The following is a 24,733-nucleotide window of genomic DNA, read 5'->3' on the forward strand; positions in this document are numbered from 1 at the left end:
TGAAACAAAAAAAATCTGAAAAAATTAATTAAATGTGGAGCAAATATTTTTTGTATTTTTGATTGTAATTTGTATACATTAAAATGATTTAAATAAAAATTATAGTATTACTTAAAATTATTTAAAGTAGTCTTATAAAATACCAAATACGACTATCAGAACCAATTTTAAGATGGTGTTTGTATTTGTATGCTGAATTCCACCTTCATTAAGCCAAAATTGGTTTGTGGTAAGACACCTGGAGTCCAATACAAACGCACACCCCCTTTATTCTGCAAGCAAAGCGAAAAATTAACTAGGGGTCATGAATTTAAAAATGCGTTAACTATCACCTCATTCGCAATACTGAACAGTATTTTGACCATGTAAAGTTTTAATTTAGCATAAATGGGACGTCGCTTATTATTAGACGGAGTCGCAACTACCGTTTGACGCACATAGGGAACGAAATGTCCAGCACGATGTTCAAAAGCGCGATGCAGTTGCAGGGAAAACTGTGTAAAAAGGGGTTTACAAAAAAATAACACAATGGAAGTAAATACCTACATTTCCCCTGCTAAAAATGCGCTTCGCCGTGTGCGAAGCTCCGAAGTGCCAAACATATTGGGTAAGTCCTTTGTGCTTGCCAACGCCAATTACCGAGACTTGATGCAGCGGTCGACGCTTAACGCCAACACTGAAGCTTTTACTAAAATGCGAAAAGGTTTCCTGAAAGTAGAAGATAGGTATACATATTTGTCGAAGCTCCAAAGATAGCTGGACACATCCTTGGCCCACTTAGTTGAGGAAATTTTTCAAGAGAAAACCAGTAACCAGTCTTCTCCTAAAACTTCTTTTATTTATTTGTAAATCAACCCAATTAATTATCCTCCAGTCATTCCTTACTAACAGAGAACTTAGATCAGTCTCTTTATCTTAAGGAAGAGTCTCGGACACTCTAGTTTTCCTTTCTTCGTCTATCAATACTTTTACGAAAGAAAGCTTGTTCGGGTTCCCTCCCTTCTTACCTTGTGAACATAAAAACTTTGCTGCACTTGACGCGTGACTAACGTGGCTGGTGCCGCTTCCAAATCGGCAGGTTCAACGAGCTCATTAAGTAGCTCTATCACATGTTCTAACCAGGCTGAATAAGCAAGCGCTGGCTCCACAGCCACACCGACAGTTTCTACTGCGGCGGCTGCTGTTGCTGCCGATGGACAATTAACAATGAGCGCCCGCTTGGCCGGCAAATGCGGTTGCTTGCGACTTTTGACCTCGGTAACAATTTCGGTAGCCTTAATGGCTATGGGCGGCTTCTTAACAACTGCTATAGTTGGCAGCTCTATGGGGGGCAGTTGGTTGGCCACCGAGGACGTAGCCTCAGTGTAGATTGGAGATGCTGCTAGTATATTGTAAGGCTCACTACCCACAGGCAATGCAATGTCGTCGCTGCATAAATCAATTTGATCCGTGAGCTGATACTGATCCATTAGCTCTATATTGCAATCGGTAAGCTCCAGATGCGTTGCCTCATCCTGCATCTGTTCTTTGGGCTCTGTGTATATGTCACAACTGGACAATAAATGCGCATCGCTCGCATATCGAACTTCCGTCGGACTGCTGCAGTTGTTATTGCTGTTGTTATGTGTTGGGGCTGCCGCCAGCATGTTGTCCACATTGAGAATAACATCCAAGTCCGGGAGCTGATCCGCTGCAAAATACTCATCGCCAAATATCAATATATCCTCTTGCCCATCAGAGGAATGGTCACCAACGCCATCACCTATGTTTATGCTCATGCCCAGGCATAAGTCGTCGGCTGTGGTTTCCCCTAGTGGCGTTTCCAGTCTTACAGGCATCCAAAAGGATTGCAAGCTATTAGTGAAATTTCCGTAGACTGTCTTACCATGTGGTGAGCTGAGTATACCCGCCAGGACCAGCAATAAATGGTCACAGATCTCCTCCTGCATTACCAGCGAGTTATCCTCCACAATGATCTTGAGTTTCTTGCACGCGCACACATGTATACCCTTTTTAATGGAAAGGCCATTAGCCAAAGCTGTGACATGCAGCCTACCCACTGGAAATGTTTCAGCAGGTTCGCATTTAACAACAAACGTAGTAGCACTTAAACGTTGCACTGCGGGCATCTTCTCCTGCTCCTCGGCAGACTTGTATAGCTTCCACAGATGCTTTTTTTGCTCCAGACTAATATTCAGATTCGAAAGCACCTCCCGTGACACCGTATATACCTGCGCCTTGGACACGTGGGCGGTGCTGGTCTCGCGGCACGCCTTGATGTGGCGACAATTGCTGTCGCTCTTGCAGGCATCGACATAGCAGACTGCTTTGCTTGATACGACAGCCGCATTAGGCTCCAGCGACAACGTCACATCCTCGATGCACACAAAGTTTCGCAACTGTTCCCGCTCCTTGACGCGCAACGAATAGAATGCCTGGCATTTAGATTCGAGCTGTACAACATCGAACGCATTTTTATGTTGTGGACAGATGGAATTGCGACACAGCTGGGCGCGGTTGCCATTGATTTGTCCACAGGTCCCACATCGCCTTAGACCACGTAAAGTATGCCGTTGACTGAGCTGAAGTTTTGAAACACCGGGAATCTCTTTGTCGTTATCCATTAAGGTCCGTTCAGACTGGGATCATTTCGTTTTGTAGTTCTTACTGCACTATGTTACATACATTATACATATTGTACATAATTAAATAGTCAGTGACGGCACTATATTTAAAGTCAAACCTTTGATTAAATACAATTACTTTTATAAATTACCCATTAAATCTTTGTTACCGGCCAACATAGGGTTACCAGTTCGCTTTATTACAAAAATTCACCACCTACTCTTACTGAATACAGTATTTTTCAGTATTACTATTTGTTGATGCTGCCATTTTACCAATAGCTACACCATATAATCCTTTTCCTTTTCAAGCTTTATTGTTTATATAAATATGTACTAATTATTAAAATTGGAAACGATAGGGCCGCTTTAATTATTGGCATCAGAATATTTGGTAACATAATTAAATGTTATGAAAATATGACTGTTTCATATATGTATTAATTTGACTACAACCAAGTTTTTCATATTAAATTTAATCGCAAAAATATATTTATTGAATTAATATATGTACGTGATTTTATCAGATATTAATGGTTTAAAAGTTCAGTGCACATTATGAGCCCCACTTAATTTAAAATTTTTGTATTTGACGCTCCCAATACCATAAAAAATATGTGTATACATATGTATGTATGTACATATGTTTGTATATCAGTTGACGTTGTTTTGACCACAAAAAAAGCATTTATTACCTGTCCAGGTGTATGTCATCAATGTACATACATATGTATTTTATTTTAATGCAATACAATCGATGAACAATTTACCGAGACTTAAAAATGGTTGCAATAAACATTCTTTTTATATATATTTGTATTTTTACTTATTAACCTTATTAAGACCTCGCCTCATACACATGTTTATTTTGGAGGCAATCAAAGCCAACCTGGTTCTCTATCCAGCTGGCTACTGTGAGCAGTAATTCTTCATTTAAGGTATTACTCATAAGCTGTAAGCTCAGTGGGAGGCCAGCCTTAGACAATCGAACTGGTATGGAAACAGCCGGAATGCCAGCCATGTTTGCTGGCTGCGTACAGAAGTCCTGCACGGCACATTGGTCGCGATTACTCTGGGCCGCAAAGTCTTTGTAGAGCGGGGCATCGCTCAATGTAGTCGGCGTCAATAAAATGTCGACGTTTTCCTCTACAGACCCTGCTTCAAAAACCTTTGCAAAGTCCTGAGCAATTAGACGACGAACACGTAACGCCTTCTCAAAATAGTGATCGTAATTTTTCCGCAACAACAGAAAGTTGCCTGTCAAAATGCGCGTTTTTACCACATGATTAAAGCCCTCGGCCCGAGAATGGGCATATAATTGTTCTGTACTTCGATCATCGGTGGCCCTATGGCCATACTCAATGCCGTCATAACGAGCCATATTGCTAGCCACCTCGCATTGATTTAATATGGTATAAACAAAAATGCTGGCCGCTGTATTTGGCAAGGACACCTGACGCACAGTCGCACCCCCACTCTCGAGCAAATCAGCGACTTTAGTCCAAGTCTCAAGCATTTCGGTGGACAGTCCTTCACAGTGGTATTCCTTGGGTATGCCAATGCGCACACTTCGTAAGTCTATTTCCTCTAACTTTGGCAACTGCAGCCTCTTGAATGGTCTCCGTATGGTAGTAGAATCTTTTACATCCGGGCCTGCAACTGTGTTTAGGACCTCAACACAATCAGCAATCGATCGAGTAAATATTCCCGGAACATCCATCGAATTTACAAGGGGTATAAGACCGTAACGTGAGACAAGACCATATGTTGGTTTAAGGCCCACAACACCGCAATATGAAGCCGGATTACGTGTGGATCCACCCGTATCAGACCCAATAGCGCTGTAATACAAAATATAACGAATAAAATACTGCATTATTTCCTTTTCAGTTGACAACACTGAGCAGCTGACCAACAGCCAACATTGCGAACGGTCACACTGCCCAGCTGTCAAGGCGTAATTAACGAAAACGAGCGATAAAACTGCAAATATTTACGAAAATTGCAAAGTTTTCGCGTCTGGAAGTGATGTCTGCCCTCATTCGCCTTACCAGCCGCGCCCTGGCGCTACAGCGCTCCATGGCGCTTAATCAGACGGCGACATTGTCTGCCTGTCGCACGATTAAAACGTCGCCCAAGAAGGATGAGACAGTTGCAGCACCAGCTAGCGTTACAGCCGAAGATTTTGCCAATCCCAGCCCCAAGAACTGGGTCAGCTATGGCTTTGATTACAAGTCTGAGAAGGAGGATCGTAACGCAGCGAAATCTACATTCTTCGTGTCCGTCACACTATGCCTGGTGTGGGGAACTTTCTTCTGGGCATACTTGCCCGACACACAAATTCGTGATTGGGCGCAGCGTGAGGGTTATTTGGAGCTGAGACGTCGCGAGCAAGCAGGAGTTGATTTGGTTAGCCCTAACTATGTGGACCCGGCAAGCATAGTGCTGCCTTCTGACGAGGATCTCGCCAACACGGAAATTATTATTTAAACAACTTAGAGCACTATTTAGTTTGTTTTGTTAGGCGATTGGTTATGTAATGTAAAGAAGCTAACAGCTGCTGTGCGATCGCATGCCAGGCCATTAATAAAAATGCAATTCTTGGCTTGTAAAATTAATGAAATTAAAACTTCTAACATAGAATACAGGTTTTTTAAAAATTGGCTGTTGAGTGCGTTGCGTATAACACATTGAGGTTATGTAAAATGTAAACAAAAACTATGGTGTGATACTCACGCATAACAAATTCCAGCTGCTACAGCGGAGGCGGAGCCTCCTGAGCTACCTCCAGCTATGCGCCAATTATCCTTACTGAGATCATCGCTCCATACGTTTTTCGTTGGGCCATATATGGAGTCCACTGTGCCGGCACCCATGGCAAACTGATCCATATTCGTTTTGCCAAGAAGCACAGTTCCCGCTTCGCGAAGGCGCGCATAAACTGTAGCATCATACGGTGGCACAAAATCCTCTAGCATGCTGTTAAAAAGAACCCAAATTCCATACATAATAGAAAATTTAGAATAATAATGAGCCACTTAATGCAACTAACCGGGAGGCACAAGTGGTCAGCACACCGGCCGTGCTGAAATTATCCTTAATGGCAATAGGCACGCCATCCAAATTGCTGTGTATTTGGCCCTCCTTATAGCGATGTGCCGACTCATTGGCCTGATGAAGAGCCAACTCAGGTGTTAGACGCACGAACGCATTTAGTGTCTTTAACTTAACTGCATCGTCTAGCGCGGTGTCTGCCACTAGACGTGGTGAGATGTGCCCATCGGCATAGCTTGCAGTAAGCTGCAATGTGGATACATGGTGAGGCACTACTACTTAAGAGATTTACTACGCTTTTACCTGTTTTATGCCCAGCTGTAGGTGTCTTCGCATATCTTACTGCCTCTTACCTGCCGAAGATTAAAATCGCAACGTATCAAAACAACCCCAGCTGATGAACTGTTCTTTAAAACTGGTTCATTTCAAGTTCCGTTTGCAACTTCAGATGTACATACATTTGTATATACAAACACAAACATATATAATGAAAATTTTACTTTTGTTTTCATTCACTTACTTTCTTGACACAAGCGTCTGACAAGAAATTAAGATCCCAGACGTTTATATTCTATACCGTTAATTTAATAAATTGATTGCTTTTTTAGCGAGTTGTGTTCGTAAAAACTAAAATATTGCTGGCACTTTAAAAATATTCACCAATCCATAAAAAACAATTCCTATAGGGGTTTTAATGGACCATCTATTAGACAAATCACTGCTTGACATTTATGACTAACAATTAAAATTTTTATATTGAACGAAATATTAGGGGTTACAAAACTAAACACCACACAAAGCTACTTCCTCATTATTCCCGCAATTAGCCAACCGGCGAAGAGGCGCGCTCAATTTTAAGGAGCTTTGCGTCATTCTTGCTGTCCTTGCCGTGTTGTATTGTGACATTAATTTTTTTATTTGCCTGCGACTCGTCCAGCAGACCCTTTTCCCGCTTTATCCCGATGGCAGCAGACTGTTCCTCGTCCTCTGTTTCTGATTCGTATTTCTGCGGAAGCAAAAATCATGATCAGTATGGCAAGAATTCTAACATGTTGTTTATAGTGTCAGAACAGATACATATTACAGCAAAAACTACAACAATAACAATGAGGGTAAAGTTAGGCGGATTTACATGCATGGGTTAGTGGTTTTTAACTTGTTGTTTGTTCTTCAACATTTAGCCAAGGCATCGTTTCAATACTCTCGAGCATTTTTAAAACGTCGTGGACACTGTTCCCTATTTGAATTTCATTCACATCAACGGTCACACCATCTTCATTCTTGATATTAATAAGCGCTGCATTGCTCTCTTGATTTTCAGTTGATTCTGGCACAATTTCTGTTTCCATTTTTAATAACATATCTGGATCCTCTTCAAATGAATTTGCAAAATCCCCAGCAGCATTGAGATCGAAATCAAAAAGATTACTTGTGAAATCCAACAGATCATTTTGAACTGAATATTTAGTATTAAGCGACCCGACAGTCCTTTCATCGTCGTCAAGAAAATGATCTCGATTGACGCAGCCTGCAAAAATGCTTTCTTTTGGCGGAGTTCGCGGCACTTCATAAAACTATTGGGTGGATGAGAGGTCGGTATTTTATTCAGAGTCGATCACAATAAACTTGTTCTTTATAGGTTAAAGTGTATAGTGTATGCTATATAGTTGTATATATATATATACATATGTATAAATGTATGCAGCAGCACTAAAATAAAGTGAGTATGTGTAAGTAATGTAAATTGGCAGACCGATCGACGGCCTGGTTCTCAATAATGTGGGTAAATGGATAATGCATTAGTATGTACACATTGTGCCTGCTCTCATGCGTGGAGGGCAGCTGCTAAGCAGGTGTACGTGCAGTATTTATTTTGTGTTATATTGTTTCAATGGGTAGTTGCTGAGTTAACGCACCTTTTGTATATACTGAAGCTTGGCAGGGGCCACGCTCAGATGCAGCACACAGGTGGAATCATCAAAGATATTTGCAACCGGCTCTTGGCACACAACGCCACTCTTTTCCACACCGCAAGCACGGAACAGTACTTGGCGTTTATCTTCCAAAATGTGTTTGCGGCAATGTTTACAGCAAGGCAAAGTCCGTTCGCCACACTTGACGCCACCTTCGGTGAACATGCATTTCGGAAAAGAGGGTGTCTTAGGAACAATCAATGAATCGCGTGCTCGGGCTCGTTTTTCCTTCATCTTTTTATACAGCACTGCCTCCACACCCTGACGCCGATGATAACTATTAAGTGCCTTGAGCTGTTCGTACAGTTTACGCTCGTGTGGTGTATCCTTCAGCTGGTCATGAATGCTGCCTGAAAGTCAGCGGAAGAAACGGTGTTATAAGTGCAGACGCATCCAAACTTACATTGATTTTAGTTACAATAAGTTTCCCGTTCTCGACGAATGTCGTGTAAATAAATACGCCTTCGCTGCCTTAAAACGTGTTGCAAATGTGATATCTGTTCCCGGTAAAGACCCTGCAGTTTGATCAGTTTGGATTCCGTCAGACGCACAGCCTCGACTCGAGTATAAACACCGGCATGTCTACAAAAGGAATTGTTCAGAATGATGAATACATAAGGAGTTAGTTAACTTACTTAAGGGGATCATCTTCTTCAGAGTCGGCGCTTTCATAATCAGTTTCATTAAGCTCCAGATCTTTTGCAGTGTTCCTTAAACACGGTGGATCATCATCGTTACTGGAACTATCCGAAGCATAGTCCAAAATGCGACGGCGCTTGCGTACGCTAGTTACAACATGCCCAATATTGTTCAGATAATCTTGATTAACTGTAAACCAAACAGACAAATGCTTAAATAACATACTAGCATAATTAGAGAGCTATTGTATACCAAACGGAGTCACATGCGGTGAAACTACATCAATCTCTTCCTCCTCTGGCTCTGCCTTAGGGGGTTCCGGTTTTATATCCTCCACATTCAAATGATGCGCCAAACTGTTCAAAAGCGTTTCATTCGTCTCCACACGATTGCGTAGCCTACCCACAGTTATGTGGGTTTTCTGCAACTGCGTGTGGCGATTGTGCTCGAAGCACAGCGTGGTCAAAATGGGTTCTTTTTTGGTATCGTATTTGGGCACAGCATTGACGCACTTGCGACCATTTGGATAAACGTGTGAGCACTGACGATAATTAGCACGTGGATCACGCAATATGTGGCGAATGCAATAATCGTAGCCCTCCCCTATGCGCATCAAACTACATTCGTATGTTGGATTGGCGCAGTACTTGATTTTATGTAGTTCGTTCTGAATTTGTTCGCGGAGCTGCTGCTCTTTTTCCGGAGTACATGGCGTGCCCGTGAATCGCGTACATTGACGCATGTTTTTTGGCGAAAAGCTAGCCATTTTGAAAACGGTCCTTACATCAATGTTTAAGAGACTTTTAATAAAATATTTTCGCACGAGCTCTGAAAATTGAAAATGTTGACACAAAATGCGACTAAATAAAAAGAATAAGCAGCGCAGCGTTGCCAGGTGGTGAAATGTATGCGGTCACAAAAAGATTTCACTACCCATGCATTGCCATAGCCAGTGTAACCATATAATGTTGGTGTTTAATTAAATCAATTTTTTAGTTTGTTTTTATATATAAAAAGATACATAAACATATTTTTATATGTATCTTTCTTCAAAAAGAATGTATATTTTAGTTACTAAAGTTTCTCCTACTTTAGAATCCAATTTATTTACAAAAATGTAATTTTTTAATTAATATATGGCGAATTTTACCAAACGTACATATTGGTCACACTTTATTCTTGAAGTTGTACTCGCGTTACCCATTATAGCGTTTTGGGCCCAAATTGCGTTATAGTTACCGACTACCAATAATAATAATGGATGAGTTTTATAACGAGTCCGAGTCCGATGATTCAAATATTTTATATGAAGGCGATCAAAATACTATTCCACAATTAAAAAATAAGAGAGAGCGTCGCAGCTTCGTATGGGAGTACTTTGATGAATTGGAATCCGATGGAAATCCGAAGGTCTCGAGGTGTAGAGTGTGTAAAACCCTAGTGAGCACTAGAACAACAAACTTGGCGCGACATTTGGAGTGCGTACACAATATTGTCCGTCTCGGAGTTCCACACGGGAATAAACGTAGTCGGCCTAGCCGCAGCTTTATTTGGAAGTACTGCACACGGGCTAATGAAAAGCAAGCGTTTTGTCATTTATGTGATAAGTTGCTATTTTTTGGTGGTGGAAATACCTCAAATATAACGAAACATTTGCGACGTAAACACTCTGATATCATTCAAGAAAATGAGGTGAGCTTTCAATAATAATTTAAATCGTGAGATGTGTGTATGTACATACATATACAACTCATCATAAACCCATAATTCACAGTTGGAGCACGATGACAGCAGCGGAGAAAACCTCAAACGTATAAAGGCCAAAATAAAGGTGAACGAAATTAATGATAAGGCCAATAGATTCTTTCGCAAAGGTTCTAGCTATGTTTGGAAATATTGCGAAAAGGTGTCCAGGTACACGGTACGTTGCAAGCTTTGCAATAGAAGCATGCGTTTTCATGGCACGGCAAACGTGATTTCACACCTTCAACGCAAGCACAAAATTGCAGATTATACAAATATTGATAAACATGACAATAAACTGGCTGAGGCGCCGGCGGATGAGGAGTTGGACAGCGAAATATCCCATTCTCAGCGCCTAAATGGCAATGGCGCTTGCAGTGGGGTGTGGAAGTATTGTGTACGAATTAACGAGGATGTAGTGCGCTGCCTCGTTTGCTCAAAGAATTTGTCCTACCAGGGCACAAGTAATCTGCAGCGCCATTTGCATCGCATGCACAATATTGTTGCCAGCATTCGTGCTTCAAAAGTTTCTCAGTCGGACTTAGACAATCCAATGGAATCGAATACTCTGCTTCAATTTTGTCAAATCACTGACGATCCTCAGCTTTTGAAGTGCCAAATGTGCGATGAGGTTTTTCAGAAATGCGATGAAATGGAGCCAATCATAAGTAAACACATGGTGATTATGCATGGTGTGAGGACTTCCACATCTGAGCAAAAGGGTATTGGTGATGTAAGGACAGATTAGTAGTTAAATTTCGACCGATGCTAAATTGATTTATCGGTTCTTTTTATTTATAGGATTCGTTAGAAGATGGTGCAATAATAAATGAGTTTGATATAGATAATATCATCGTCGAAGAGCCTGGTGAAGCTGAAAGTACTTCAGTAGATGAAAATAGTCGATTCCAGGTAATTTATGATGAATTCATCGAGGTGGACCGAGATGTTCTCTACGCAGTAGATGAAGAAGCTCTTAACGGAGTGGATATGGAAGCTGGCGAACAATTTGTTGACGACCCTATGGCCGTTAAAGACGAAGTCACTGCAGATAATCCATTCTCCCCGCACTCAAGCGTGGACTCCGCAACGAAGTTTTTTAGCAATAATAAGAAGTTTGAAAATGATCCCAACGGACTTTTAATATCGGCTGAAACTGATGATACACCGCGTCTATTGGAGCTCAAAGAAGAACTAGTGCGTCAGCAAACATTGTACTTTAATGAGAAGGCGGCGTTTTATCGAATGCAAAAGTACTTATGTGCACTCCAGGCGAAAAAGGAGCTACTGGAAATTGAAATGCTGAAAAGTGAACAAAAATCTATAAGTTATTAGCTCTACATATTTATTAAAGTATAGCTTGAAAAGTAATTTGTATTTATGCGACCCATTCATTATTACTAAAGAGAGATATAAATAATTAACGTTTGAAGTTAGCTTTAGTTTCTATCCACTGCGTTCAATTCAATAAGCAGCTTCTTGGTTTGAAGATCAATTAGTCGACGCTTGGCTCTAGCTAGTTCAGCCATCTCGTTGTAATATATCGTTTCGGCTTTTAGTTTTTCATCTAGCTGAGTTGTCTGGTCCATGAAGGCATCGCCGACTGTCTCCAGTGGATGAACTTCAGTTAGTGGCGGCTGACTTCCATTCTTGGCGTCAACCTCTTCGGTATTGTCTACAACATACTCGTAGAAGGGTTCCTGAAATGAAATTGAAGCGACCTTCAAGTCACAATCACACGTTTACGTCACATCGTCTCCAGAGTGTATCATCCTGTCAATTTACCTCATCTTCCAAATGATCTCCAACCTTCTCGATGATGCTGTCTACGTCGTCGAAATCAACCTTTTCCAGTGGATCTAGTTGCTGTTTAATGTTAATTGAGTCCTTTTTAGGCTGATTTTGTGGATCCCCTATTGTTTTTGAAAAGATATGATGTCGTCGCACTATGTGACGCATAAGATTAGAGGACGAGTGCTTAGACGATAACGTTTTGCTACAGTGTTTGCATTTAGCAACGAATTCAGATATTCGATAAAAGTGCGCCCATAGCTTGTTATTTTTACCAATGACTTTGTTGCGGGCTTCGGGCTCTTGCCCGCGCGAGTTTGTCCCGGATCCCGATCCCATAATGGTCCTTACCGCATTCTTAGTTTCGCCTTCTCCCACAGACATTTCCACTTGCATATCGTTATCATCAGCTGCATGCAGTTCCTCCTTCAACTCTGCCAGCATCCTTCCCTCCTCGCCAGCAAAAACGCTGCGCGCTAAAGTCTTGTGGTTCCGAATCAAATGCCGCGTTAAATTACTTGATGTATGTTTGGACGAAAGAGTTTTGTCACAATGTTTGCACTGTACCAGATATTCTGTAAGACGATGAAAGTGCGCAAGTGCCTTCCAATTTTTACCAACCATATCGATTACATGTGTGACGATAATATATGCATGCTACCGAAACTAGCACGTACAAATTGTTTATTTTTATTTTTGTTCTAAAAACGCAAAATTGGAAGTGGCTTGGGTCTGGTTCTCGGTACAGTGTTGCCCATAAAAATATAAATACTTACAAAGACTGCCATTACAAGCAATCGATATGAATGCAACTATGTAAAAGTGCTGCCAATTGCAGCAAACGTCAAAATAATGCCAAGCAACTAACCTCAAAATTTTGACACGAGGTGGTTCGTGTCTTTTCCTTTCTTTCTGCTTTTTACTCGAACATGGGTGAGTGCCGCTCGTGAGAATTGTGTTAAATTTTTAAGAAAAACCCTTCCAAAATGCATACAAACAATCATAAATTGTGAATAATGCAACGCTTGTGCCATAGCCGTCGACGGCTTTATGCGAAACTGCACATTTAACTGAAATTAATCAATCTAAAATTGATCAGCCCCCGCGTGTTGATGTGCACATACATATGTATGTGTGTATGCTGAGCGATTTTAAATATTCTTCATTTAGCCAATATGCAATAAAATAAAACTAATTTGTGGTGTTCACTTCCAGGTATAAGCCGTGATAGTGCACACAAGCGTCGCGCGACTGGTGGCAAGCGCAAGTCGCTGCGCAAGAAGCGCAAGTTTGAGTTGGGTCGTCCCGCTGCCAACACCAAGGTGAGTTCCCCGAAGCACTTAAAAACATATATTGATATTGTTATAAAATGATGTTAACGCGTGTCACCTGCAATAGCACTTGACTTGCTCATTTGCGAATTCATTGATGACGAAAAAGCATTATGTTCGGACTTCTGATTAATTAAACATTTAGAAATACCTACATAAAAATCTTCGATGTGTTAATATGCTACTCTATTTCTGTTGTAGCTCGGAACAGGCCGCGTCCATAAAGTGCGCACTCGTGGTGGCAACACTAAATTGCGTGCTCTGCGTCTGGAAACCGGTAATTTCGCTTGGGCTTCCGAAGGCGTTGCACGCAAGACCCGTATTGCCGATGTCGTCTACAATGCGTCCAACAACGAGCTGGTGCGTACCAAGACTTTGGTAAAGAACAGCATTGTGGTCATTGATGCTACGCCATTCCGTCAATGGTACGAGTCACACTACGTGCTACCTTTGGGTCGCAAGCGCAATCCCAAGCACGCGCAAAAAGAGGATGAGAACGATGTGCTCACCAAGAAGCGCAGCGACAAGGTTATGAAGAAGTACTTGGAACGCCAAAAGTACGGCAAAGTTGAACAAGCTTTGGAAGATCAGTTCACATCCGGACGTATCTTAGGTGCGTATTTTTATTAGCTTTAAGAGTAATGTTTTACAAGTATGATTTGATGAAAAAACCTAAGCGATTCGACTACTTTTATTGTATCAATCTTGTTTTAAGTGCGATGCAAGCTGTTGAGCGTGATTTTGCTGTCATAGTTACTCTGATCTCGTCTTTAATTCAATTAGCGCGAGAAATGTTACTGAGCTTGTGTTTAATGTGTTTTTTGTTTTGGTTGCAGCTTGCATTTCATCCCGCCCTGGACAATGTGGACGTTCGGACGGCTATCTTCTGGAAGGCAAAGAGTTGGAATTCTACCTTAAGAAAATCAAGTCTAAAAAATAGATAGGCATGCAGAGCAGATGATTTGCAGATAAAAAGAAAATAAAAACGGCTTGTTTTTTATAATAAAAAACTAAATTTTACTATATCAATTCATGTTTATTAGACAAGGGATAAATGTACATATTGCTGGAAATAAACTCGGTGTGATAGCCCATATAGGACCTCTTGGTTCGAAAGATATTTGATACCAACTTCTGAGAGGCGACAACCATATATTCTTTATCTGAATTATCTGTCGATATGGTTCTATAATTATTTTCTCCATTAATATGAATGATTCCGATGGCCATCACATGTATTTTCGATTTGTATTTCTTTTTACTGTGAACCATTGTGGTAAGGGTTTATAAATTCGTGATTGGCTTTGTAGTAAAGTAGCTGGCAAAATGAATTTGGGCTGCATGTAGACTGGAAAGGCAAAAAGATTTATTGAAGCAAATGACATCGTACAAATTTGAATTTTAAGCTCAATCCCTTTTTAAAAGAGAAAATAAAAAATACAACCAATGTTTTCTTAAAAAAGAAGTACGTATGTTTGCTTATATTTTCACTTTTTTCTATACAATATTACTTTATATGGTATATTATAATAATTAATAACAATAGTTCAAATATCATTCGTTTTAGTTGGCTATAATTACATAACACACAAAGAGGGCGCATCAGAACGTCATAATGTACAACAATATGCAATGAAATATAGCGAGTGGCACGAAAACCCGAATACTTCATTTTATAAACTTTTGAAAATATGAAAAAACTTTTTTACTGCTAATGTACATGAAAATTTCGATAGCATAAGCTACTCAGCCTCGATTAAAACGAAACATGAAACTGATAATTTGTGGACGCCAAAGTGCTTTGCTTTTTTCTCAATATACGCTGCCTGCGCAAAAGGATCTAGTGTTCAAAGAGCGTAGTCATGATTGCCATTAGCGCTATACCAAAGACCAGTGCCAATAATTGCTTAACGGACTCCTTGCGATCCTCCTCTTTCAAGAGATCAGGTAATACTGTGACTAGCGCAATGTGCAGGAAACCACCGGCGGTGAAGGGCATGATCCAGGATGTGCGAGCCTCTGAAGAAACAAATAAATAAATTTTGGGCTGCTTCGGCGGTAAGAGCTTGCAATTATTAAATTACCCATGGCGGATGTCACGCCTGAGCCACCAATGGCTACCAGAGCACCCAGAAGTCCAGCACCTGCCGTTAAGAGCTGAGCACGCGCCGCATCCCAACGACTGAAGCCAGATCGCAGCAAAATGGCAAAGTCGCCGACTTCATGAGGGATTTCATGCACTGCAAAGAAACGTATTTTGATCAATAATAAAACTCTTAAAATTAGCTATTTATACTTACGCAATATCGCAAAAGTGGCCAGAATTCCATGCCTGAACGACACCAAAAACGATCCGGCGACCGCCAGGCCATGTGTAAAATTGTCAATCGAATTGGCCAACAAATTTAAATAGCCGGCCACCTTTTTGGGCTGCTCCTTTTGCTCCTTGGCTTTGATTTCGCGCTCACGCAGAAAGCACACTTTGTCCACATCCTCAATGTCGCAGGTACCACAACTATCTGCCGTCTGACCATCGGGCAGCTTGCCACCATGGCGACGCAACAAACAGTTGGCGATCTCTACACATTTGGGCTGTGGATTCTCCTCGTCCGCGTTTGTATAGCCCGAAAAGATTTTTTCGACTATGGTGAAAATGAGAATGCCCGATAGAACCCAAAGGCCGGAACGTAATGAAGGATGACTGGAGGGTTCTGCAAAATGCAATTATGAGCACTGCGCTAATGGGAAATCCTTAATTGGCTTACCTTGATGGTCGCCCTCCCAAGCCTCTGGCAGTAAATGCAGAAAAACATCGCCCAGCAATCCGCCAACGGCAAAACTGAGCAATATCCGCAAAAATTTGGATTCAGCAGCTATGATGTAACATAGAAAGAAATAAGCATTGTCTAAAATTTCTATTGTCTGATAACTTACGATCTTTATATCCGTCCTTCTTCATTTTCTCATCTGTGGGTATGATAAACAATGGGAATATGCCGCTCAATCCGATCACGACGGAGCCCAAAAGTGAGAAAACCCATGGTGTGTATTCAAAACTTTTGAAGTAGTCGGGCATGTAATTATTTATGAGATTTGAATAGATCATGGCGAAGTGTTCTTCAAGGAAACTGCTGCTGGCGTTCATTGTCGCTGCCTCCTCTTCTTCTGATATCTCCGGTTGTTATCTGTGCTGTGCGCTATCTTTCCTACCTATGGCGGTGAATGGGTTGTGTCTTGGACTGTCTTCTGGTCTATTCCTCTAATCTTTTGTCATGTCCAATATTTGTGCCAAAGTTATGCGCCCCTTATATCAACTGTAATTTAAAATAATAAATACTTGATTATTCCAAAAACATCTGAAATATTTTTGACACAAAAATCTTGTCTCAATATTGCAACTCACGATTCTTACGATATATATGTATATACATATTAAGTATTAAAGTGGCCTGATAAATGAATAGGCTTTAAGTTGTCAAGAAACCCCCTAGCAACGAGCAAAGTCGAGTTGAATGCCTAACTTATGCCGACCAGTCCATCTAAGGCCCACTGGCACTGATGTGCAAATCCACCTGATGGTTCGGTCACTCACACCACACCTGCCAACAACAACATGCTGTGAGCCGTACGATAAGTAAGCTTGTGTAAAAAGAAATCAGTGTAGCTTAACTATTGCCCCGATAACTTTTTGACTAGCAGTCGTTAAAGCAAATGATAGATTCTCAAACTTTCCCATTCATATGGAATATTTTTTACTTTTTGGGGACCCCTATGTGTAATGTTTGCGAAGGCTGGGCAAGATAAACATATTGTGATGATTGTTGCATCACAGTTGCAGTAAAGAACAAAGCATTAGTCGTTGAGTCATCTCTTTTATTTCATTTTTCCGTTTATATTAATTAAATAATCCATTAAATAGGGGCTGTTCCCTAAGAGAATACACTCTTTTGATATCAAGTCTACTCTGGGTTGTGTAAGATTATAATGAATCATCCGCTCTACTTGTAGTAGCAGTTGCATTTGAAAAACTAGTACCAGAATTAAAGTACGAATAAAATTGATCAGCAAATAAACATTTAAGACTACAATTAGTCATTTAGTCGAGATGAAGAGACGACTCTTATTTCAATAAATGAATGCGACTGCCCTGCGCTTCTTAACCTATTACCCGAAGTCCTGTGTAACTGTGCCAGGCCCTTTTTATGGATCACATAAAATGGTTGGCAAACGCAGCTTAAAACCCAAATCCCAATCAAATTGAGACAGCCGATGGGCCATTAGGATCTGGAATCTAGAATCACTCACCAATACACTGAGATCCTTAGTGATCATGATCATGTATTATAAACATTAAAAAGTGTGAAGAAATACACTCTGATAATTGTTTTGGGAATTGATCAGTAGTTCAAGTAGTCTAGGTACAAATGTAATTGGATCGTATATACTTATAAGACATTTCTTGATGAATCACATTAAATGACATTCTCTATTCACTTCTTGGATAATTCACCAGATTAGTAAAAAGTGATCAACGATTATGCACACTCAACTTTTATGGCAAGACATAAGAAAAATGAAATTTTGCGAACAAAACACAATTTAAGAAATCGGCCCAGGCAAACAAGAGATAATAATCATACACATTAATCAATCGATATGACTATTAAAATAAATTTTACATGTCACTGCGTTTCCTTTTTCAACAGTTGATAGGAAAAATAAAAATTCGCCTCTTGAATGAACTTTTTCACAATCACTCTACTATGTACTATACAGAATATATGTTTCCACTTGACAAATATTAATGTTGATCGCAGGGTAGGCAAAGCAAGCACCAAGTGCAAGGCCCTGAATTTGTGTAATTCGATCGCCCACAAGGCGTCCCCGGTGGGCGGACAACGCACTCTGCGCTCAAGGGAAACCACCAGCTTTATAATTTTTTTTTGTTTGCCACAAACACACAGCAGCAAGTTCAAGTCAAAATATATAGCTTATATAGCCTACCCTTGGGCACGGAAATGAGTTCCGAACTACAGCACAATTATGCGCAAACGTTGGTGGTCAGAAAGATACTGACGAGCTGGAAAACTGCAAGGAACCGTTGAAGCCACGCACGCACACCCACACCTGTACACATTATAGAAGACCCCCCTCACAATCCTCTCCCCACACGTTTAAATTGTGACATATTTGCTTCAGTTCCATTTCTCGTATTGATGCAGCTTAAATTGTTGAAGTTCGGCCCCGATAAGATACCACTAGCGACAATACCGACGACAACAAATTTGGCCAACTGAATAGAGAGAAATGGCAATAATTTAATATTTAAAAAGCCGCTGCTATTAAAATTGTTTGCTTAATATGTCGGCAGGGGATGAATATTGAAAAACGTGAGCACCGGCCATGTCTACCAAGCACTCTTACCTCGATTATGATTGATCAGCAGGTATATGCGTGTGTGTGTGGGTTGGTTAAGGTAAGGTATATACATACATATGTACTATATGCACAGCTGGAATTGAATTCACGGATTTGTAGTCAGTGTATGAACAAATATCACGTATACGTCACCAATGCCAGTTGGCCATGGCAAAATAAATTTCGTTAAAAACGTTTAAACGCTTTTTATTCACGCGTTCCGCATACTATCAGCCACAATCGCAGCTACCAACTGAGGCTTCCACTTTTGTTTCTACAACATAAAAGTAAATACATATACATATAATAGTACATATACATACATCTATGGAAATACATACAAATCAGAGCCAAACAAGCTACGCGGCATTCTGTCCGCTGATAAGCGTACAAGTAAGACGAGTCCGTCATCGTCACCAACTGTGCGGTTTTTTTTAGCATTTCTGATTATAAAACTAATCAGTATAGACGCGCTTTTATTTGTTGTTAGTAAATAATAACAAATGCACTGATTTCGGACACTGAAGGTTTAGTTAGGGCTTTGTTCGAGGCGCATGCACTCTGCCTTCACCATCCTCCTTATCAACAACGTGCGGTCGCACGTTACAAATTATTTCAACTAAACATGTGTTGTACAAACATGTTGGTAAGTATCTGCAACTGTATGGACTCAATATTTGCACAACTTTTGCGGTCATGTAAATTATTGTGTCCCACACTTGTTCACTGGCAGCTGCTGTTTTTTATACCCTATACCCAAAGAGTGAAAGGGTTTTCTAGAACGTCTAAATGCGAAATGTATGGGACAGTTTTAAGGGGGCGTGACATACTCCATGTTGTAGACACATATGTACATATACTCATATATATCCAGGAAGAATCGAAATAGATCTGACGTTCTGTCTGTCCATTCGCCTGAACGCCCGTGTGAATATTTTTGTTATCAACGCATAGCACGCATAAAAACAATCTATAAGTTAACTATTTTATAATAGGACCTAACGTTGCACAAATGACTTATAGTATCATAACTTATGTGTTCATGAACTAAAACTAAAATTTCAAAAAATGCAATATATTATGGAAACGATAGGTGCATAAATCAATCTTAGCACCAACATATTTTTTGTTTATTACCATTTTGTCACTAACATTTTTATTTATCAGTTTTCAGAGCCACTTCATATTCTGCTTTTATCAAAATTGGTAAAAATTTATCAAATACAAATGTATGTGGCTGCCGTAGGAACGATTGTTACAACAAAGTGTATTTTAGTTCAATGGTGTTTAAGAGCCAGACCGACACGACTTTGACGTTCTACTCGTTTTGCTTTCAGAGAGTTACTAACTCTACGGTACAATTATTATCTTGTGGAGTGGTAGAAGATAAATATGTGAAATATGTGGAAGTACTAAATAGATTGTATGCTTTTCCAAATTCTTCCTGTTGTTTACGTTATTTTAAAGTGAGATGTTTCTTTAGTGAGGATTTTATTCACAATATATATAATTAATAAACAAATACGCTTATCCAAGGAAGCTTAACCAAAGAAAGGCTTAACAATTAATACGGGAGCATCGGCTTATTCATTTCGATTATATATTTTACGTTTTAAACCTTACATTACTAAAGTAATTATAGCCTGTACCCAAAGGGTGAAAGGCTATACTAGTTTTGTGCGCATGTATGTAACACACAGAAGGAGGCGTGGCAGACCCCACAAAGTATATATATTCTTGATCAGGATGAGAAGCCGAGTCGATATAGCCTTGTCCGTCCGTCCGTCTGTCCGTCTGTCTGTCCGTCTGTCTGTCCGTCTGTCCGTATGAACGCAAGGATCTCAGAAAGTATAAGAGCTAGAATAACCAAACTTGGTTTCCATATTCTCCTAAGACCGAGAAAGTACGAGTTTGAGTTTTTTTTCGATGCACCCCCCCCACTCCCCCGCAATTCGTGTTTTTTCTTATAACTTCCGTAATTCTCGGAATTTTGAAATCAATTTTGGTAGGTACATCCAGTTAGTACTAATGTGTCCGTGTGCCAAATTTCATCAGGATAGGTCAATTCTGAAGAAAGTTATAGCCATAAGTAAAATCGCTGCTCATGCGCTGCCTGCAGCTCTGTCGGCAGCGCTGCCCGCAGCTGTTGTTGTTGCTGCTGCTTTGGTTCAACTTTGTGCTGCATACATACACGCATATAAACACGCATAGGTACGTGATGTAAATGTATGCTGTTAAAACTAAACATAAACATATATTCTAATTTAATTTAATTAATTAATTCATTAATTTTTTTTTTAATAATTTAATTTTTTTTTTAATTTTTCTTTTTTTGTGGAGAGTACAGGCTATTTTACTGTCGGGCTTGCTCGACTGTAGCGTTCTATCTTGTTCAGTATTACATGATTGATTTGAAATGGACTAAGTAGCTATTTCACAATTGTTTATCAATACCGAATATGCTGGTAAAAAACCAGACTTCACAGCGTCCATTTAATCTATATAGCTATTATAGCTACCGCTGCCGATCGGTGGGATGAAACGCCACTTGCCTCATCTTTACTATAAACAGTTCTAGGTGTAAAATGTTTTGGTCAGTTTTGATCAACATTTGGGACTTAAGAACCACTTTTCGCTTACAGAGATAATGGATGGATTAACTTTTTAATCCACAGGCTTTCTTTAACAGCCCTCCTTACTATTCTTCAATATTGCAAATGAATCTGTAATTTTCTAGTTAATGAAAGATATTTATGAAAAAGAAGTGCACTGATTTCTACTTGGAAGTTAATATTATGTAAAGCTTTATTTCTTTTTCTATTTTTGTAATTACCACAAGTAACAATCAATAAAAATGATACATAGATTATTTAGCTTTCGATTGTAAAAACTACTTTTAAGAGTATATTTTACTGATTTTTAAGCAATGCGAAATTTTTTAAAGCAACTGGTATATATTCATTAAAACAGCGGCTGGATTAATATTTACAAAATTGGAAAATAAAACTCTGAACAGAACTGTTGTAAATCTTGTATCAGTTTCCTTATTACTGCATAATTTATCAATAAATTGAAATGCAGCTTTCTTTTAAGACACATGAACATATGTATGTATGTTTGTTCTTCTGTTATGAATATTTATTTTCCCTTTTTATTTGTTTTTTATTTTATCTTTATGCTAAACAATTTCGAGGTAAACAACCACATTGCTTTGTTAAATGCTGTTTACACATTATTTTTCATCAAAATATGAACTTTCGTTCATTTCCGCGATATATTCATTGAAAATACTAGAATATAAAATTTTTTTGTATATTTTATATTATACAGCTGTTCCACAATTTTATGTTGGAGTTCTTTCCTTAGATTTTGCTTGCTACAGACGATTTATGGAATACAAACACCGAGGAGAACGTTTCATAAGAATTGAGTAACAGTTGTATAAACATCCGAACCGCAGAGCGAAGCTAAAAATCCAGTTTTAGATCAATAAAGAGTTTCAGAGCTTCAGGCTAAATGCGAGACATAAAACATAATAAGAAACATAGAGAACTAAGCTACATATTACTTTGATAGATACGTGGACATTCAAGCGAATAGATAGTTACAAGGATGTGACGTCACTGTGGGTAGAGACACCAATTATAGAAATTTAAATACACAACACATGGCAATATACTCGTACATATTTATCAAGATATTTGCAGAAAATACATGCATATCGCGGATTGTGTTCTTAATATAAAAAAAATTGACAAGAGCTCTGACCTCGTCGGTGGCTGATGCTTTGAACTTGATTTCTTTCTTTTGTTAACTAAACACACAATGGGAGATTTGTCCGGTAATAAATAGGTATACAAATGCACATAAATTCCTAGCTAACGAGAACGTCTTATCACGCCGGCAACTTTTTTCTGAATGAGCTTTAAGACGCGTCGCGCGGTTCTCCTAATACGATATACTTCCGAGCACACGAAAATACGAATAAGTATGAGTATATACATGTATGTATTTTAAAGCTATGGTATGGAATCGAATCATAATGGCCGCTGTAACATCAGAGAACGTCATCAATTAGTAGTGGTTGCTCAGTGCTTCATTCAGACACTTTTGTAATGGCGGAGATTATTTTGCACTCTGCACTAAAACAATGGCTGCTTGTCGATCGCACTTCTATATAAATACATACATATATACACATGTACATACATACATATGTATCAATCCAAACGTGCTATTTGGTCATGATTGTAATGCGAATGTTTTAAATTGGTTGTCATATGACAACAACAATAACTATAGCAACAGCAGCATTGAAAATAAAAAGGCAATTCATTTCAATTGTTAATTTCGACGTGGCGAAGTTTGGATACACTTTTCATATGTACTTATAAATATTTTATGGTATAAACTAAGAACACATATGTACATGTTAAAATAAAAATTTTGGGAGTTTCTGAAATAAAAATGTGTCGCATTGCTACTCTTCATTTTCTACGCTTCTGGTGACTCCTTGCGTACAAACAATTTCAAAATTGTGAAATTCTAAATACAACACAAAACAAAACTGCAAATAAATGGGCTTTGAAAAAGGGGAACAAGTTTCACAAACTTCTCATACATTTAAATGTATACATATACATATGTATATATATCTTATATATATATATATCTTTGTGCTACAGAAATTGGATGATATACATATGGAAGTAAATATTTACATATACATATACATAAGTACATATGTATGTACAAAGTAAATTTTTGTAGAGTATACACATGTACCGTCACACTCGTACCATACGGTAAATTTGTTTAGCAATGATAAGCGCTCAATTGTCAGCTGATTGAGAACGTAGAGAGAGCGCGAGAAAATTGTGACTGTTGAAAAGCACAAAAGGCAACAAAGAATTTTTAAACTGAAAGGCAATTTTTTACAGCAACGCTTATGGGACCTTTGCATTGATATGAGCGGCCATTAAACCTGCTCAGAAATTGCGTGCCTATGAACAAGAAAAAAAATGCTGAGTGAAAAACAAAACAAACCAGTTTGGGGCGAAGTTGTGTATTTGCTATTGTTGTTGCCGTCTGATCCACGATGAGCGTGGCCTTATCGTCGCTAAATGTGTGATTTGATTATGGCCAACAACATGGTGGTGCTTTGATTATTTAGCTGCCGTATATACTGACCATTAAATTTAAGTGCTGCTTGCAAAAGCCACTTCAATTATATGACTTATCTCTGTTTTTATAACGGCAGTTAGGGACGAGAAAGTTATGCTAGGTTAGTTATACATACATACATATGTATGTACATACACACATCTGTACACACTTATATCACTTCCTTCTTACCTTGCGTATTGTTGCACTACACCGCGTAGCGGCTTCTGTGGGCGTCAACGTTCACGTTGACAGCACTGCACTATTTTATGTTGCATTCGAGCACTACACTATAATACCGGATGCCAAAGGTTTGAAATTAACAATTTTGCACAAACACTTTGTTAATGCGCATGAACTCGCTTTCGACCAGTCGTGTTACTTATAAAATATGTAGGTAAAAATATGCTTAATGCGCAGTACATCAACAGCCAGGCCACTAATCTGCACTGAGACCGAGTTGCTAGAGGCTGTTTTCTTTGTTTGTTGTTGTCGCTTCTGTCAAATGCAGCTATTTGATATGATATGCTTACTAACTTCTCAGTGTTTTCACGTTTTTGAATTTATCTTTGTTTTAGTTTATATTTAGCTTGTATAAAGTAGTTCTAACGTCTGAACGCTTTAAATTTTCTTGTCTTTAGCCGCCTACTTCTGTTCGGCCACTTGCGCAGTAATTAAAAAAAATATGCGAAGCGAATGTACTTTTTGTTTACTAGTGCCGTGTGCGAAACAAGTATGGCTGATCGAACAGCTGACAGAAGTGCACAACAATTCATGGCATTATGTACGGCACTTGATTAGACCAGACACTGTCAGACCAAACATTTACTAAATTATTTTTGGTGCATTGCGTCTTTGTATTAAGAGGGTTTATTTTACAGATTTTTTTATTTCCATTTGTGTTCTTTAATTTTATTGGCTAACATTTGAATTAATAATGCGCATTCAATACAACCGAACCTATACAGTTAAAACCTTTTACAGCACTGATGTGAAA

General features: G+C 39.3%; 8 protein-coding genes and 1 non-coding gene across 13 annotated transcripts; 4 read left to right on the top strand and 5 right to left on the bottom strand.

Annotated features, from left to right (window-relative positions):
• Positions 1 to 134: 134 nt before the first annotated feature.
• Positions 135 to 2,716, bottom strand: LOC115621240. The gene is made up of 4 exons (XM_030514832.1): positions 1,008 to 2,716; positions 547 to 708; positions 333 to 494; positions 135 to 272 (listed from the first exon to the last, which is right to left on the bottom strand). The coding sequence occupies exons 1-4, from the start codon at positions 2,622 to 2,624 to the stop codon at positions 168 to 170; spliced, it is 2,046 nt and encodes a 681-aa protein (XP_030370692.1). The 5' UTR covers positions 2,625 to 2,716; the 3' UTR covers positions 135 to 167.
• Positions 2,717 to 3,389: 673 nt separating this feature from the next.
• LOC115620646 (glutamyl-tRNA(Gln) amidotransferase subunit A, mitochondrial) lies at positions 3,390 to 6,075 on the bottom strand. The gene is made up of 4 exons (XM_030513994.1): positions 5,982 to 6,075; positions 5,677 to 5,924; positions 5,361 to 5,603; positions 3,390 to 4,465 (listed from the first exon to the last, which is right to left on the bottom strand). Exons 1-4 carry the CDS (start codon positions 6,012 to 6,014, stop codon positions 3,463 to 3,465), a joined length of 1,527 nt encoding a protein of 508 aa, XP_030369854.1. The 5' UTR covers positions 6,015 to 6,075; the 3' UTR covers positions 3,390 to 3,462.
• LOC115620647 (NADH dehydrogenase [ubiquinone] 1 beta subcomplex subunit 11, mitochondrial) lies at positions 4,571 to 5,242 on the top strand. Its single transcript, XM_030513995.1, has one exon. The coding sequence runs from the start codon at positions 4,653 to 4,655 to the stop codon at positions 5,112 to 5,114; it is 462 nt and encodes a 153-aa protein (XP_030369855.1). The 5' UTR covers positions 4,571 to 4,652; the 3' UTR covers positions 5,115 to 5,242.
• Positions 6,076 to 6,361: 286 nt separating the features above from the next.
• Positions 6,362 to 9,157, bottom strand: LOC115620731 (KAT8 regulatory NSL complex subunit 2). 2 transcript variants are annotated; one of them, XM_030514116.1, is made up of 6 exons: positions 8,543 to 9,157; positions 8,287 to 8,479; positions 8,070 to 8,233; positions 7,595 to 8,001; positions 6,811 to 7,252; positions 6,559 to 6,684 (listed from the first exon to the last, which is right to left on the bottom strand). In XM_030514116.1, exons 1-5 carry the CDS (start codon positions 9,054 to 9,056, stop codon positions 6,830 to 6,832), a joined length of 1,701 nt encoding a protein of 566 aa, XP_030369976.1. In that variant the 5' UTR covers positions 9,057 to 9,157; the 3' UTR covers positions 6,559 to 6,684; positions 6,811 to 6,829. The 2 variants fall into 2 exon arrangements, with proteins under 2 accessions (XP_030369977.1, XP_030369976.1); XM_030514117.1 differs by lacking the exon at positions 6,811 to 7,252 and having other exon boundaries at positions 6,362 to 6,684; positions 8,543 to 9,149.
• A 350-nt stretch (positions 9,158 to 9,507) lies between these two features.
• Positions 9,508 to 11,404, top strand: LOC115621822. Its single transcript, XM_030515614.1, has 3 exons — positions 9,508 to 9,982; positions 10,065 to 10,766; positions 10,835 to 11,404. Exons 1-3 carry the CDS (start codon positions 9,548 to 9,550, stop codon positions 11,366 to 11,368), a joined length of 1,671 nt encoding a protein of 556 aa, XP_030371474.1. The 5' UTR covers positions 9,508 to 9,547; the 3' UTR covers positions 11,369 to 11,404.
• On the bottom strand, positions 11,358 to 12,672 carry LOC115621823. Of its 3 annotated transcripts, XM_030515617.1 has the most exons (3): positions 12,100 to 12,672; positions 11,819 to 11,979; positions 11,358 to 11,754 (listed from the first exon to the last, which is right to left on the bottom strand). In XM_030515617.1, exons 1-3 carry the CDS (start codon positions 12,446 to 12,448, stop codon positions 11,473 to 11,475), a joined length of 792 nt encoding a protein of 263 aa, XP_030371477.1. In that variant the 5' UTR covers positions 12,449 to 12,672; the 3' UTR covers positions 11,358 to 11,472. The 3 variants fall into 3 exon arrangements, with proteins under 3 accessions (XP_030371477.1, XP_030371475.1, XP_030371476.1); XM_030515615.1 differs by having other exon boundaries at positions 11,819 to 12,663; XM_030515616.1 differs by having other exon boundaries at positions 11,358 to 11,733; positions 11,819 to 12,660.
• A 66-nt stretch (positions 12,673 to 12,738) lies between these two features.
• Positions 12,739 to 14,130, top strand: LOC115621825 (40S ribosomal protein S8). The gene is made up of 4 exons (XM_030515621.1): positions 12,739 to 12,757; positions 13,040 to 13,146; positions 13,357 to 13,768; positions 13,992 to 14,130. Exons 1-4 carry the CDS (start codon positions 12,754 to 12,756, stop codon positions 14,093 to 14,095), a joined length of 627 nt encoding a protein of 208 aa, XP_030371481.1. The 5' UTR covers positions 12,739 to 12,753; the 3' UTR covers positions 14,096 to 14,130.
• On the top strand, positions 13,876 to 13,919 carry LOC115622065. The gene has a single exon (XR_003995322.1). It is a non-coding gene; the product is annotated as a small nucleolar RNA R442 (small nucleolar RNA).
• Positions 14,131 to 14,604: 474 nt separating the features above from the next.
• Positions 14,605 to 24,408, bottom strand: LOC115621824 (zinc transporter ZIP13 homolog). 2 transcript variants are annotated; one of them, XM_030515618.1, is made up of 6 exons: positions 23,929 to 24,408; positions 16,090 to 16,469; positions 15,921 to 16,028; positions 15,456 to 15,866; positions 15,240 to 15,395; positions 14,605 to 15,174 (listed from the first exon to the last, which is right to left on the bottom strand). In XM_030515618.1, the coding sequence occupies exons 2-6, from the start codon at positions 16,298 to 16,300 to the stop codon at positions 14,996 to 14,998; spliced, it is 1,065 nt and encodes a 354-aa protein (XP_030371478.1). In that variant the 5' UTR covers positions 16,301 to 16,469; positions 23,929 to 24,408; the 3' UTR covers positions 14,605 to 14,995. The 2 variants fall into 2 exon arrangements, with proteins under 2 accessions (XP_030371478.1, XP_030371479.1); XM_030515619.1 differs by lacking the exon at positions 23,929 to 24,408 and adding an exon at positions 22,342 to 22,359.
• Positions 24,409 to 24,733: the final 325 nt, after the last annotated feature.

The sequence above is a fragment of the Scaptodrosophila lebanonensis genome, unplaced genomic scaffold, assembly GCF_003285725.1.
Source record: "Scaptodrosophila lebanonensis strain 11010-0011.00,11010-0021.00 unplaced genomic scaffold, SlebRS2 tig00000024-arrow-pilon, whole genome shotgun sequence".
NCBI lineage: Eukaryota > Metazoa > Arthropoda > Insecta > Diptera > Drosophilidae > Scaptodrosophila > Scaptodrosophila lebanonensis.